This window comes from Lithobates pipiens, unplaced genomic scaffold (genome assembly GCF_037356315.1).
Source record: "Lithobates pipiens isolate NorthernLeopardFrog02 unplaced genomic scaffold, aLitPip1_a1.2 Scaffold_16, whole genome shotgun sequence".
Taxonomy (NCBI): Eukaryota; Metazoa; Chordata; class Amphibia; order Anura; family Ranidae; genus Lithobates; species Lithobates pipiens.
The window spans coordinates 166,677,456-166,693,966 of NW_027507748.1; the positions used below are offsets into that span (position 1 = coordinate 166,677,456).

The 16,511-nt window shown below is 39.1% G+C and overlaps 1 protein-coding gene across 6 annotated transcripts in view; it reads left to right on the forward strand.

Moving 5' to 3' along the window:
- The window catches only part of CDKL5 (cyclin dependent kinase like 5), a 532,110-nt gene extending 516,264 nt beyond the window's left edge, over positions 1 to 15,846 (forward strand). For all 6 annotated transcript variants that reach the window (XM_077480758.1, XM_077480757.1, XM_077480763.1 and 3 more), the window contains 2 exons: positions 6,860 to 6,979; positions 8,789 to 15,846. In XM_077480758.1, coding sequence (XP_077336884.1) covers positions 6,860 to 6,979; positions 8,789 to 9,172 — 504 coding nt within the window. In that variant the 3' untranslated portion in view covers positions 9,173 to 15,846. The remainder of the gene's footprint in view (positions 1 to 6,859; positions 6,980 to 8,788) is intronic.
- Positions 15,847 to 16,511: the final 665 nt, after the last annotated feature.

The window sequence follows — 16,511 nt, forward strand, 5'->3', positions numbered from 1 at the left end:
TACTAATCGAACTGATGCAAGAGACAAAATTAATTATTCACCTGTAATAGCAAGATTGGCAGACTTAAAGGGAAACAAAATTCTTGTATCCTCCTATTCACTGAGGAGGGTGCCATCTTGTCCTCTATTTAAATCTGCAGTTACAGTGGTGCAGCACATGTGACCAGCTAGGACACCAGCCATTTGAGTGAGCTGACATAAGAACACTGGCAACTGAGACAGTTGTTGCCAGAAGCATGCCTTGTGTAGCATACACTGCACATGGTAAAGTAGGCAGAATGTAAATGAAAACACTACAAAAAACAGCATTTGTATGTTTGATTAAGGATTTAGTCAAAATTATTGAACATTTCTTACTTGAGCTTTCTTTTGGAAGACCATTAAATTGGTGGGTTTAGTTCCACTTTAAAAAGAACTCTTCCTTTCTAACAAATCTGCAGGTCAGTTGGAAAATGAACCTGGAAAATGGTATTTATTTAGTTTCTACATCCATTGTGTCTGTGCAGGATTTGAACTGTCAGTTGGGTCCAGTTTATAATTATTTTTTTGCTGTGGCTGAACTGTAGACACACTTTTGTGCAGTTTTCTATGCCAGTGTTTTTCACCTCCAGACCTCAAGGTGCCCCAACAGGTCATGTTTTCAAGATTTTCTTCAGATGAAACAGCTGTGGCAATTACTTGAACAGTGAGACTAATCAAATCACCCGTGCAAAATAATGGAAAGCCTGAAAACATAACCTGTTGGGGTGCCCTGAGGACTGGAGTTGAGAAACACTGGTCTATGCAGTGTTCAAGCATTTCAAGAGTTTATGGTTATTCTTTGACAACAAATTAATTCAAATTATGATCTACTGGGCACAAAGGTGACTTTGAAAGCTTGTGTGGGCATAAGGAAATTATATTGATAATTTTGTTTACGAAGTTGAGTATCACTGTCCTAGCCTAAAGTAAAATTGTGGCTGGGCTATGGAACAATCTTAAAGCAAGCCCTCTGACCTCTTTAGCTATAGGCACAGTAGAGTACACGAGAAAATACATTCAGATTGATTTTATTGGCTGTATTCATTTTGCTCTTTTCTGCCAGCAACAAGTTGAGAGCTCACCAGCCTTCTAAATCTCTAATGTTCACACAGAGCAGTGCACAGGAAAAAAGGGAGAGAGCAGATTACTGGGGCCCAACTTTAGGCACTTGTCTAACAAGGTACATTTATGAACAGCATAGTAAACAAGTGGGAACATCTGTTCCTCGATCAATCCTGCAACTAATGACTCTGGAAGTAACATGAATTACATCACTTCCAGGGTCATAGCTGTCTTTCCTCGGCTAGTGTAGTCAAGGATACAGCTTTTCAAACGTGATCTGTGTTTGAATATCTTCATTAAAGGGAAGGGGAAGGGGGGTCTAACAAGTAAAAAGAAATAAAAAGTGTAAAAAAAAATACATAAAACAAAGATAAATAAGTAAAAAGCAAAGTGTAGGACAAGCACATGTATGAAAACATCAATTGCGTTACACATGGGAGGTGAACATCGGAATGAGAGAAGTAGTTCAGGACTATAGTTCACAGTTTACGCTAAACCAGTGGTCTCTAAAATGCTTGCCATTATCCGGTCTTTGAGGCAATATTCCTCACACTGATACAAGACACTATTCTGCCAACTGACATCAACAACGGAGCACCATTTCTCCAACTGACACCAACAATTAGGCACTATTCCTCCCAATAATGCCAATGATAGGGCACTATTCCTCCCCCTAATAAAACATTGTTTATTCCCAATGATGCCAGGAAAATTTCCGCTTCCACTGGCCATAGTGTGGCCCCCTAAAGTCTGAAGGATAGTAAACTGGCCTTCTGTTTAGAAAGTTTGGAGACTCCTGCTCTAAACTGATGACCTATAAAACTTGTCAAGTCTTAAAACTTTGTATGCCTGTGGAATCACAAAAAAAATTATAATTTTGGGTTCCATTGTTTTTTGTGATTCTACAGGCATACGCAGTTTTAAGACTTGACAAGTTTGATATCTATTTACTTGATACAACCCCATCTTTTATATTTTGCCAAAAACTTGGGTGTAATATTGTGTTTGTTTGCACTAAAATTAATTTTAGTTTATTTCTTCCCTGGAAATATGCATTTGATAAAAACTGTACAAATATTGTGCCACATAAAAGATTTCAACCACCACAATTTTATTCTCCAGGGTCTCTTCTCTTCAGAAAATATATTTACTTTTTTTTTGGGGGGGGGGGGGGGTTCAGTAATGCAGATTTTAACATTAGTGCAGAAGATAAAAGTTTTCCCCAGTAGTCAATTGATTAAAGTTCTGAAGTCAAACATTTTACCTAAATGCGCTCTCTGGGGGTTATTTACTAAAGGCAAATCCACTTTGCACTGAAAGTGCACTTGAAAGTAAAGTCGCTGTAGATCCGAGGGGGATATGCAAGGAAAAAAAAAAAACAGCATTTTAGCTTGCACATGATTGGATGATAAAATTAGCAGAGCTTCCACTCATTTCAGATCTACCCCTTAGATTTACATGGACTGCACTTCCAAGTGCACTTTCAGTGCAAAGTGGATTTGCCTTTCGTAAATAACCCCCTCTGTGTTAAGGCAAAAAAATCCCCACTACTTTTTCCCACCCTTCCCACCAAACACCTGAATGCTCTCATACTCCAGCACCACTGATCTCTCTGCCTGGTCTCACAGGGGACATATGCAGCAGCAGGAGCCATAAGCTGACTCTCAAATTTTTGTGAGGGGACATGTCCGAGCCGCATTGTGTGTGTCTACAGATGCACACAGCCCGGCTCGGGGGGCACACCCAGCTTGCTGAGGGGGCACCCAGAGGAAGAAGGAGTGGATATGTCCGGTGTCAAACTCCAGAAGAGGAGGTAAGGGACCGCTATATATTTTATCATTGCACAAAGCACGTAAGCATACCCTCTTTTTTTATTTTAAACTATTACCTTATAAACACTTTAAAGACATTACTGCTTCTGCTGGCAGCATTGAGTAACATTGCTTTACAGTGTCGGTAGCTACAGAGGAGAGTTTGGGCTTGTTTTAAAGGTTATTTACTGCTTATTAAAGTTACCATATCACCATACAGAACAATTTCTACCAAGACATACGCCATATTGCCTGCTGCAACGCCACCAAACTCCTCTTCAATGCTGACTAGTCTTTGCCTGAAGTCTGCAATAAAACCAACACTTTTGGTAGTGCTGGCCTCCATGGTCTGCTGTAGATGTCACTGGTTCCTTCCTAATGATGTTTGAAGGTCAGCAAGGGGAAGGATTGAGAGCTATGGGGGAACCACAGAGAAGTACACTCCCATAAGTGTTGGTTCCAGTGCAGACTTCAGCAGAAGACTGAGAAGTTCAGTGGTGTGGCCAGCAGGAAAGGTGAGCTTTTTTTTTTTTACAGGTAAGACTTTATTATTTCTAGATATTGAAGATAAATAGAGCCCCTCACAGTTCTACTTTTAACTGTTGATCTTGCTAGAAAGGTAGAGTTGAACTGTAAATCTTTATTGTATTTTGACATTTTCTTACATTAGACATTAATTTCCTGTTGTGCCCCATGCACTTCCAAACTAAAAGCGAGTATTAAAACATATTTTCATCATGCTCAAGCCAACTGTTTTCCCCCAAAAAATGAAATTTTCTATCTTTCCACTTTCTTTTCTGCTCGGAACTAACAGCATGTAAATGGGTGGTGTTGAGATCTGCATGGCATACACTGTGTTTATTTCTGGGAAAAGGGAACCCGTTGGTTTAAAATCTGCTTGGAAGTATGGAACAAATCTTGTGACTTTATGAATTGTATTAATTTTTCTGCATTTGTTTTTCCAGTGCGTCAGTGTCATTTGTTGGCTTCCTTGAAATATTCACACGCATTGTATGCATTATCAGCAATTAATAGCAAACAGTAAAATACATTTCTATTATAAATTGCCAGCTAGAACTAAAGGCAAAATGTTTTTTACTTTTATAGTGTTTTAATGGGTTATAACCTCTGTAAGATTTGATTGTCTGTATCCCCTTAGGGTAGGTTTTTCTGTAGTTCCTGCACTAGAGACATGACAGGAAGTAAAAGGAAATCTCCACATAGGAAGGGAAAATCACAGCTGTCTCTGAGATATATTTCCCCTCATCTTACATAGTTACATAGTAAGTGAGGTTGAAAAAAGGCACAAGTCCATCAAGTCCAACCTATGTTTGTGATTATATGTCAGTATTACATTGTATATTCCTGTATGTTGTGGTCTTTCAGGTGCTTATCTGAACTATCGATGCCCCCCCCCCCCCCCCGCTGAGACCACTGCCTGTGGAAGGGAATTCCACATCCTTGCCACTCTTACAGTAAAGAACCTTCTACGTAGTTTAAAGTTAAACCCTCTTTTCTTCTCATTTTAATGAGTGGCCACGAGGCTATTTTGCGAAAAAGTTTTATCCCAGTATGGTATTTGTATATTGAAATCATATCCCCTCTCAAGCGTCTCTTCTTCATCTTCTTCAGAGAGAATAAGTTCAGTGCTCGCAACCTTTCCTCATAACTAATATCATCCAGACCCTTTATTAGCTTTGTTGCCCTTCTTTGTACTTGCTCAATTTCCAATACATCCTTCTTGAAGACTGGTGCCCAGACAGCATCCTGTGGACAGCATACTCTAGGTGCAGTCGGACCAGAGTCTTGTAGAGCAGACGAATTATCATTTTATCTCTGGAGTTGATCCCCTTTTTAATGCATGCCAAGATTCTGTTTGCTTTGTTAGCAGCAGCTTGGCATTGCATGCCATTGCTGAGCCTATCATCTACTAGCACCCCCAGGTACTGTTCCATCCTTGATTCCCCCAGAGGTTCTCCCTCCAGTGAATAGATTGCATTCATATTTTTGCTAACCGAATGCATTATTTTACATTTTTCTACATTGAACCTCATTTGCCATGTAGTTGCCCACCCCATTAATTTGTTCAGATCCTTTTGCAAGGTTTCCACATCCTGTGGAGAAGTTATTGCCCTGCTTAGCTTAGTGTCGTCCGTAAATACAGAGATTGAACTATTTACCCCATCCTCCAGGTCGTTTATGAACAAATTAAATAGGATTGGTCCCAGCACAGTACCCTGGAGGACCCCACTACCCACCCCTGACCATTCCGAGTACTCCCCATTTATCACCACCCTCTGAACTCGCCCTTATAGCCTGTTTTAAAACCATGTACTCACCCTATGGTCCATGTCAACGGACCTTATTTTGTCTTCTTTTACAATTCTGATTTCCTCTTACTTTCAGCCCTTTCACATGGCTATTGGGAGTCTCCCTGACTTCATATTTCAGTGACAGGTGTCACCAGGGACAACAGAGAAGTTAAATCTCTCTAATAGGGACACATACAGAAATAACAATGGACTAGAGAAATACCAGTGGACTGTAGAGGAGCCGAACCTCAGCTATCATTGCTGTCTGTATCGCCATTGGTGCATTTAGACAGAAGCTGACCCCTTTCAACGGGCTTATAATGTTACTTTGTCATGTTCTCCTCTGTATTATGATTTGTAATGTAATGTTAATTTTCTTCAATAAAAAACATTCTGTTAGAAAAAAAAAATAGCTTCTTTGAAATGTTAGCTGGTATAGATGGCCGTAACCTTAAGGATGTTTTAATCCTTCCCTACTCTGTCTGAAACTGAAGCAAGATTTTATCAGAAGCTGGACTTTACATTTCAGATGGCTAGTGTGATCATTGTCAAGATTGTAATTTATATTCCCAATTTGCCTGTGGCCCAGGACATTTGCTTTCTTCCTGTAGAGCACTGCTAAATAAATGAAAATGTGAAGTTTACCAGAAATGCAGATAATTAGGAAACACATGTAAAAGAGACAGCTTGGGTTATTCTGAGCAATGCAAAAATCTAATAACTGCTCTGAATTATTAAATGGTAATGTTTAATGCCAAAGTATACACCATACTGTATTTTAGCTTAATAATGGAACACACGTTTCTGTGAGCAGAATGTTATTTAGAAGCTGTTGATATCACAAAAAGAAACCAACTGAAATGTATTCTTCTACAGTATTCTATACAAGGCCGTAGATAATTTTCTGTTCTTGGTTAGGACTACAGAACACTGTGTTAGGACTACAGAACACCTCCCCCTTACCCTCTTACCAGTCCTGTAGTCCATATAGAAAGCTAGAAACAACTCTAACAGCATAAATGACAGCATGGGTAGAGAGCACAACATTTCTGGCATGATTAGGTACTTTTTTTGCACCTATTCTATACCAACATCTATACCAAAATAGCAAATACAAGAATTTCATTATTAGGGTTTACATATACTTCAAATTATTCAACATTGTCTATTAATTTTTCTCTTAAGGCAAGTTCACAACCGGATGCAGTTCCGTTCAGTTCCATGCGCTTTTTTTGGTGCACTAAAAATGCGTGCACAGTGTTTTCCATGTATTCCAATGGCGCTAGTTCACACCATGCAGTCTGTTTCTGGTCAGTTTCTGGTTCAGAAATTGACCGGAACTGACTATTGGTTAAGAAAAAAACAGAACTGCATGGAACTGCATCTGGTGTGAACTGGCCCTTACAGAAAAGGTTGTACAATTTCTAAAATGATAACTTTGTATAATATATCCCATATAGATCCAGATAAAACTTAGTGGGTTTATTCTTGAAGTTTAACTTCTATAAACTCAATATAGCTGTCTGAGATTGAATAGAACCTTCTATGGCCTCTTCATATATTTACAATAGGAAGTCTACAATTGACACTGGTGCTTTTTTTTTTTTTTTGTATATTCCGGGTGTGTTATAATTTGTTTTATTATTGTGTTAGATGCCTAATACAGAAGGTCAGGAACATCTGGCCATACAGAAAGGTGCCCTCCCCTCCAGTCACAAAAGCAGCCGGCACAAGGAGTGGCGCCCAGACAAGATGACAGAAATTCACTCACACGTAAGTGTTTTCCTACTTTTTAAGCTTTTTTTTGGCTCAAAGATTTTTTTGGCTCAAAGATTCCTGAGCAGCACAAGCTCTGGCTTCTTTGTATATCACAAATGCAATTATTTTTTTCATCAAAAATGAACTTAAGTTTAGTGCTATAGAGGTAATTAGAAAAATAATAATAAATAAAATAATAAAATTAAAATAAAATAAATGTAATATAGATAGATAGATAGATAGATAGATAGATAGCTATGTATATAGATATATATAGATATCATCTAGATCTATATATCTATATCTATCTATCTATATATATATATATATATATATATATATATATATATATATATATATATATATATATATATATATATATATATGGATGTATATATGTATATCAAATGCAATCATTCAAATGTAAGTGCAAGTTCCTAAATTGTCTAGATATAAACTTATTCAAAAATATTAACTGTATTTTTTATTTTTTTTTGACCAGCAGGGCTAAGACCCTTTTCACACCAGGGCGTTTTGCAGGCGCTATAGCGCCTGCAATCCGCCCTAAAGAAGCTGCACCATTGTATGTAGTGTGGAAGCCCGAGGGCTTTCACACTACAGCGGTGCGCTGGCAGGATGTCAGGGAAAAGTCCTACCAGCAGCTTCTTTGGAGCGGTGTGTTTACCGCTGCTCCCCATTGAAATCAATGGGGCAGCGCTGTAATACCGCCAGCAAAACACCGCTCCTTCACCGCTCCAAAGAAGCTGCTGGCAGGACTTTTCCCTGACGTCCTGCCAGCGAACCGCTGTAGTGTGAAAGCCCTTGGGCTTTCACACTACATACAATGGTGCAGCTTCTTTATGGCGGATTGCAGGCGCTATTTCTAACGCTATAGCGCCTGCAAAATGCCCTGGCATGAAAGGGGTCTTAGGGAGCATGCCGGAAAGAGGAGAGAGTAAAGTGAGCAGAGAGATTACTGTGCTGTTGTTTCTTAACTATCCAATCAGCACGGTGGGGGGGGGGGGGGGGGTGTTCAGGACCAAGCTCTGCTATCATTCCAGTGGAGGTCCCAAGTATGCTGTCTAGCAGGAGAGTTTTGATTGCGAAACTGGCTGCAGAGAATTACAAATCTCTTGGCAGATGAATCACCTCAATACCAGCATGTTTCACCCCTTCCCTACTGGCAATTTTTCTGTTTTAGTGCTGTGATAGTTTTACAATTACTCAGTAAGACAATATTATACCCAAATGGTTTATCTTTTTTTAGAAAGAGCTTTCAATTGGTGATATGTATTAGCCACTGGATTTTACCCTATTTCCCTTAGACCAGGGGTCTTAAACTGGCGGCCCTCCAGCTGTTGCGAAACAAGTCCCATGAGGCATTGCAAGGCTGACGGTTACAAGCATGACTTCCACAGGCAGAGGCATGATGGGACTTGTAGTTTTGCATCAGCTGGAGGCCTGCCAGTTTGAGACCCCTGCTTTTAGACTAATGTCAGACGGGTGACTCTGCCCCTTGTGATCTTGCTGCTGTCAATGTTGACAAATTTCCAGCAGCAGGATTGCTAAGCAATACTGCCATAATGATATGCTCATTTTATGCTCACAATTCACAGTCAGTATGTGCATATTATTAGTGATTAAAACACAATCTTAGTGTTTTTCAACAGACATATTTAATATGTACATGTAATGATATAGTGGATAAAAGGTAAAGGAACATGTAATTTTAAATGTTCTCAAATATTATTGGTTATTGTATGCCTTGTTATGGGCTGCTTGCATGCATTCAACCTCTTTACTCATAAACCTGTTACTTTGCAGAGTCAGCCTCTGAAGTCGCTATGGAAACTCTTACACCCATCATCATCCTCAAACCACTCAGTTCCCCCAAATCCACATTTCCAACCTTTACCTAACCAACCGCCTAAAACACCCAACTTCTCAGAGGCCAGAATACACCCAATGGGTCAGCCTTCCAGCTCTGCCCATCGAAAGGAGGCACAGTCAAAGAGTCGGCAGGGCCTGCAGCTTCCTGGACAGCCAGAGTCACACTGGCATGTTTCCCCGGTAAACAGAGGGACAAGTGAAGGAGCTTCTTTTCCTGACCAGCTGGCTTCAAAACCTGGACAGAATGGCCTGCCTTTTAACCGGACAAAACGAACCCGATTGCCAAATTTGAATGACCTTAAAGAGACTGCTCTTTAGTTGACTTCTTTGTGAAGCAGTCAGTGTATACATGATAATGAGTACTGAGTGAATAGCAATTTGGTGAAAGAGCTTCAAAGAGATATTTAAGCATACCTCCCAGCATCCTAAATTTTCAAAATAGGAAAGTTAATCTACCAAAACCTTAAAAATTATTTTTGAGGAGACAGATGGTTAATCACCCATTGCAAATTTCTGAGTGCAGCAAGATCTCTGCAGTTTCGTTTACCTGCTATGGCCATTATAAAGGGATCTCATGCTCATTGTGGCTTCCTTGTTTTACATGGCAAAGCCATAATTTCCAGTGGAGAGGCCTTTTCAGGGATGTCCCAGAGGACTAATAGGATATAGTTGCACCACCACTTCCCGCTCATAATTGGAAAAGCAGTTTTAGTAAGCTAACCAATTATATTCCATTTTTGATCAACCCAAGTCTGCTCTTGGAGTCACCAAACCCTGTCCAAATCTCAGATTTGATCCATGTTGCCAAGCCTCATAATCTTAATGGTTGAAAAGTAATAATCCCCCCTCCAAAAAAAAATAAAAAATTATGGAATGCGGGAGGTATGTGTAAGCAAGTACTTATAGTTATACTGATATGTGCAATACGCTTGTGTGAGGTTACACTGTGCCGCAAATCTACCCATAAATACTTTTGTTGATTGTCTGGTTCTCCGCTGCCAGTTTCCTCGTGACATTAGAATGTGCAATAAGTTAAGAAGATAATGTCAGTGTATCTGAGGAATTTTCCCAATTCCATGAAAAGAAGAGAACCCCAAACCATTATACCCCTGTTTGGCACCCATCTATTTATAGGACAGAAACGCGTAGCCTTATTCAGAAAATACAATGCTATTTTAGGCTTAAATGCTAAAAAAAAAAGTGAATTTATCCAGATAAAGGAATTTTTAAGGAAATAACACTTCCATATTTGATATTTTTTGTAAAATTTATTTATGATTAATTCTTATCATAGAGTCATATCATTGTTACAACGTCAAGTTATTTTGAGCTGTTTAAAACATTGTGAAGCCGTACAACAGCAAAAGTAGTTTATATAAAAACTTACAGTATAACATTTATATATTGCATTAAAAGTATTATATATATAAAAATCTATAATTATATATATATTATCTGCACACTCAGACATTTGTGTGTGTAGTTTGTTTATATGTTAAATTAACTGTAATTTTTATATCTATAAGCATATATATAAGAAGGTATTGTTATGATGACAACTCTGCCATATTTTTATACATTTGTGCAGTATTAATGTACGTCTAATAAAAGGGAGTAAGACTATGGATGTTGGTGTGCCTGCAGCAGGATGGATCTTGTGTAACTACAAAAGCAGATTTGACTGATTTATTTTGACTAACTTAGGAAACTAAAACATAACTGCTCCTGCTTTATGTGGCTGCTGGGACAATGCAAAGAGCTGCTGAAAGGTAAAATTACCTTGTTGGAAAGGCAGTGATCAGTGTACATAACTCAACAGATTTTCATTCTTCCACTCATACAGTAGGGCATAGACCAAAGATTATGAATTACATGCTTATTATTTAGGTTGCATTTCCAAACAAATTATATTTTGTTTAATGCAAGGGCAAATGCAGAACAATGAAACAAATCTAGATATTTGTTTTCTTATTCCAATGTATTTTGTGAATGCTTTGCTTCTGCCTTTGATATCTATCTATCTATCTATCTATCTATCTATCTATCTATCTATCTATCCACCTACTAACTCTCTGTCTATTCATCTTTCTTACTACTTATCTACAGTATCTCACAAAATTGAGTACACCCCTCACTTTTTTGTAAATAATTTATTATATCTTTTCATGTGACAACACTGAAGAAATGACACTTTGCTACAATGTAAAGTAGTGAGTGTACAGCTTGTATAACAGTGTAAATTTGCTGTCCCCTCAAAATAACTCAACACACAACCATCAACCACTTCAGCCCCAAAAAGATTTACCCCCTTCCTGACCAGAGCGGTTTTTGCGATTTGGCACTGCGTCGATTTAACTGACAATTGCGCGGTCGTACGTCGTGACTCCCAAATAAAATTGATGTCCTTTTTTTCCCCACAAATAGAGCTTTCTTTTGGTGGTATTTGGTCACCTCTGCGGTTTTTATTTTTTGTGCTATAAACAAAAAAAAGTGAAAATTTTGAAAAAAACACATTATTTTTTACTTTTTGTTATAATAAATATCCCCCAAAAATATCTAAAAAAAAAAAATTTTCCTCAGTTTAGGCCGATACATATTCTTCTATATATTTTTGGTAAAAATAAAATTGCAATAAGTGTTTATTGATTGGTTTGCGCAAAAGTTATAGCGTCTACAAAATAGGGGATAGTTTTATGGCATTTTTATTAATTATTTTTTTTTTACTAGTAATGGCGCCGATCACATGATTTTTAGCATGACTGCGACATTATGGAGGACACATCGGACAATTTTGACACATTTTTGGGGACATTGGCATTAATACTACAATCGATGCTATAAAATTGCATTGATTACTGTAAAAATGTCAGTGGCAGTGAAGGGGTTAACCACTAGTGGGTGGGGAGGGGTTAAGCGTATCTTAGGGGCGTGTTTCTAACTGTCTGGGGGGCGGGGCTGTGTGTGACACCACACTGACCGCTGCTCCCGATGACAGGGAGCAGACGATCAGTGTACTGTCATTAGGCAGAATGGGGAGATGCTGTTTACATCGGCATCTCTCCGTTCTTGAGCTCCGCGACACGATCGCAGGTATCCCCGCGGCGATCGAGTCCGCAGGCACGGTCACGGAGCTCACGGCCGGTGTACGCGGGCACAGCGTGTAATTCAAAGTAACGTACGGGTACGTTACTTTGCCCAGCCATGCCATTCTGCCAACGTATAAGTACAGGAGCTGGTCAGGAATCGGCTAATGTCTCAATCGCTGGCAACAAAAGTGAGTACACCCCTAAGTGAAAATGTCCACATTGGGCCCAAAGTGTCAATATTTTCTGTGGCCACTATTATTTTCCAGCACTGCCTTAACTGTTTTGGGCATGGAGTTCACCAGAGCTTCACAGGTTTCCACTGGAGTCCTCTTCCACTCCTCCATGACAACTTCACGGAGCTGGAGGTGGATGTTAAAGACCTTTCGTTTGAGGATGCCCCACAGATGCTCAATAGGGTTTAGGTCTGGAGACATGCTAGACAAATTTTCAGGAATGTATGCAATATCAAATGTCACATCAAAACCTGAACCCAGCGCTCATATGTGCCAGTAAGCTATTATCACTTAATCTTGTGAGATACTCTCTCCTCTTAAGTGTTTGGCAGCGGTTATATATCAAAAGACAATGCTATACAATGTGGCTGACCGTATGAGTCAAACACTAACAGCGCTCTAATATGCGATCTGAATGATTCCTTCAACCATTAGCTAAAATGCAGCCCAACTACTCATGTTAAGCCAATCTCATATCAACCATGCTAAACATTTTTACAACAATAAACACATGCATCAATAGACAATGTGGTAGACCCTGCGAATCAAACACTAACAGCGCTCCACTCCACCCTCTGAGTGGTGTCCCAGAACTTCTAAAAAAGCCTTGCAAATATGAACAACCTTATAATGTCAATACGCATCTCATGACACACAAAATTATCTAATTTCAATTAAAAAGTTCTTCTAGCGGAGAAGAATGTGAATAGAGCAAAGTTTTTTCCGTGAGGTTATATTTCAGAAGCAATAGATGACTATCCTACACTGTCACCGTTTCCACCAACGCGCGTTCCCACATAGATGGCTGCTTACCAGAACGCTTCTGTAAATGAGCCTATATGTGCAGTGGATCTTTCAATGTGACTGGTTCTCCACTGCTCCTCACTCCTCCGCTCTCTAGCATGGTCTCCTCATTACTCGTGAAAGATCCACTGCACTGTAAGCCTACTAATTGTGCCCGTCAAATGGAATCTCCCCATATAAAAAAGGCTACTATGATGTGCGGATGCGCTATGGTGAAGTCACGCCAGCTGATCGGGAAAGCAGCTGGAGTGGCCTTCCGTTCTGCGCATGTGCGGGATTTTTTTGACAGAGGGCATAAATCGACAAAACACCGGCAGCACTCATGCAGCCCCAGAACATGACATTCCCACCACCATGCTTGACTGTAGGCAAGACATACTTGTCTTTGTACTCCTCACCTGGTTGCTGCCACACATACTTGACACCATCTGAGTCAAATATGTTTATCTTGTTCTCATCAGAGCACAGGACATGGTTCCAGTAATCCATGTCCCTAGTCTTCTTGTCTTCAGCAAACTGTGGACTTTCTTGTGCATCATCTTTCTTCTAGGATGACAGCCATGCAGACCAATTTGATGCAGTGCGTGGCATATGGTCTGAGCACTGACAGGCTTACCCCCCCCCCACCCCTTCAACCTCTGCAGCAATGCTGGCAGCACTGTTTCCCAAAGACAACCTCTGGATATGACACTGAGCACGTGCACTCAACTTCTTAGGTTGACCATGGCGAAGCCTGTTCTGAGTGGATCCTTTCCTGTTAAACCGCTGTATGGTCTTGGCCACCATGCTGCAGATCAGTTTCAGGGTCTTGGCAATCTTCTTATAGCCTAGGCCATCTTTATGTAGAGCGACAATTCTTTTTTTCAGATCCTCAGAGAGTTCCATGCTGAACTTCCAGTGACCAGTATGAGAGAGTGAGAGCGATAACACCAAATTTAACACACCTGCTCCCCACTCACACCTGAGACCTTGTAACACTAAGGAGTCGCATGACACCAGGGAGGGAAAATGGCTAATTGGGCCCAGTTTGGACATTTTTACTTAGGAGTGTACTTTTGTTGCCAACGGTTTAGACATTAATGGCTGTGTGTTGAGTTATTTTGAGGGGACAGCAAATTTACACTGTTATACAAGCTGTACACTCACTACTTTACATAGCAAAGTGTCATTTCTTCAGTGTTGTCAAAAGATATAATAACGTATTTACAAAAATGTGAAATGTGTACTCACTTTTGTGAGATTATCTATTTACCTGCTGACTCTTTATTTATCATTCTACCTATCTATCTATCTATCTATCTATCTATCTATCTATCTATCTATCTATCTATCTATCTATCTATCTATCTATCTATCTATCTATCTGTCTATCTATCTATCCTTTATGTCTATCTTTCTTTTTAATCAGATTGTCTTTATTAAAAGAGTTGTTTCATACATTCTATCATTCTGTCTATAAATACATACATTCTACTGTATGTATCTATTTATCATTCAGATTAGAAGACAGATATAAAGCATTTACAGGAATAAATATCTTAAGTATCTTTTTCAACAATAACCTTCACCATATGAATAAGGGACTTATTTTTCTATAATGGTCAGGGGTTATATCTTTTAGAGACAGAAAATATCTTTATGTTAACAGAGTCAACAGGCAATTTTCCCTGTCTATATACATGTTATAATGGTCTATAGAATGTAACACTGTATATCTTAAACAACAAGCAATGCTACTGTTGGTTATATATATTGTATCCATGACGTGTTTAATAGCCTGGTAAGGTTGCGAAGAGCTGTTACTGTTCTTTTCAGAACCAAGTTTATTGTACTGCTATGTTTTCGAAATGGCTCATACCCACTGCCTGTGGCCAATATGGCTGTTTCTGCTTGGGAACACTGGACTTAGTGCAGCTATTTGTGAGCAGTTCAATTACTTGCAGAAATTACTACTCCATGCACCACAGACATTGTGTATGCCATGCCTTCATCTATTTAAAGTGGATTTTATGGTTAAAATGTATGTCCCCTATTTACAAATGACCCTTATGTGTTGTAACGCCGTGGGTATCCTCTTTCCTACATCTTCCAGGTCTACCGGTGTGGGAAGCTGCAGATACAGTAATCTGTAGCACCACCTACTGGTATGTTGGTATCTCATCACAACTGTAATGCACTGGATCTGAATGGTCATCTGTCTGTCCAATATGACAGTTGTTCATGGTTTACTAGGTGGCTGTGGGATATAGGGATCTCTCCATGTTGCAGCGAGTCCCAAGTAGGTAATCAATTTCTGCTTAAACTGGAAAGCCAGTTTAGACAATACACAAAGAATGAAAGAGCAGAGCAAATGTTTGTTTTTATTCGCTAATGTGTTAAGGGGACCTGCCAAATATATTTTGCAGTGGCCTTTAAGAGAAATCCATGATGGAAATACTAGCCAATGTATAACCTGATGGAGAAAAACTGATTGTTAACGCATAGCCACAGCTTCAATTTTACTATCAAAAATAAAACCTAAAAGTATATTTTTATATATATATTTAAGACCTTCCTTCATGGAATATGGATACATTTTTACTTACATTTTTAATGTAAAAGAGTGAATATATGCAATGCAAAAGTCTATTGTAGACAGTGAATATTCTGCTCTGCTAAATCTGTCTTAATGTAATTTTTCTTTTGGCGGTAAGTTCTATTGGAGATGGAATTTGAAACACCTACCTGTGTCTACAATGAGATGTGAATGTCTGTATAAATCTTCTGAGATGCTACAAGGACTATAAAGACAATCACACAGCTCAAACCTTGCATAGAATGAAATTCGTTCAGAAACACTGTCCAATAAAATGTTTGTTTTAAAAAGAAACCTCTTTACTGAAACAGATTATTATTAAATAACATTCACAGTGTTATTTTATTGAAATATCATCTTGTGGCAATAGTTGTGGGTGTCTTGTGTGATTTATTTTTGCATGGTTGAATGAAATAGAATAAAATAGTAATGCTGTTTTAGGCCCCTTTGACACTTTTGCGATTTGTCCTGTGATGTAGGACTGCAAAGTCGCACGACAAGTCGTAACCCCATGATTTCAAATGAATACCATTCATATCTGTGCCACTTCAAGTTCACTGACTTCAAATTAGTGCCTGTACTACTTTGGTAGAAATTGGACTTTGATGCGAGTTCAGTTCATAGACCACAAGTTTACACAGGCACTCCTTGAAAACGCGCCAAAATCGTGGTAAAATCGACTTTCGAGTTGCGGCAGTGTGAAAGTAGCCTTAAGAATAGTTTGTGAAGTATTAGACATCAGTAATAATTTCTGAACTATTTTAAAGCTGAATTCCAAGAATTGCTTACTTTACTTTGTAAAAAGTGCAGTCACACTAAAGAGGTGCATGACTTCTCTATTATTTATATTTTACAGGTTTATGGCCCTACCGGAGCATACACTAACACTTGGGGCTGTGGGAGAGGAGATAGAAGCACATCGAGCAGCTAATACCGCCCCTCCACTCTGCTGTCCATTC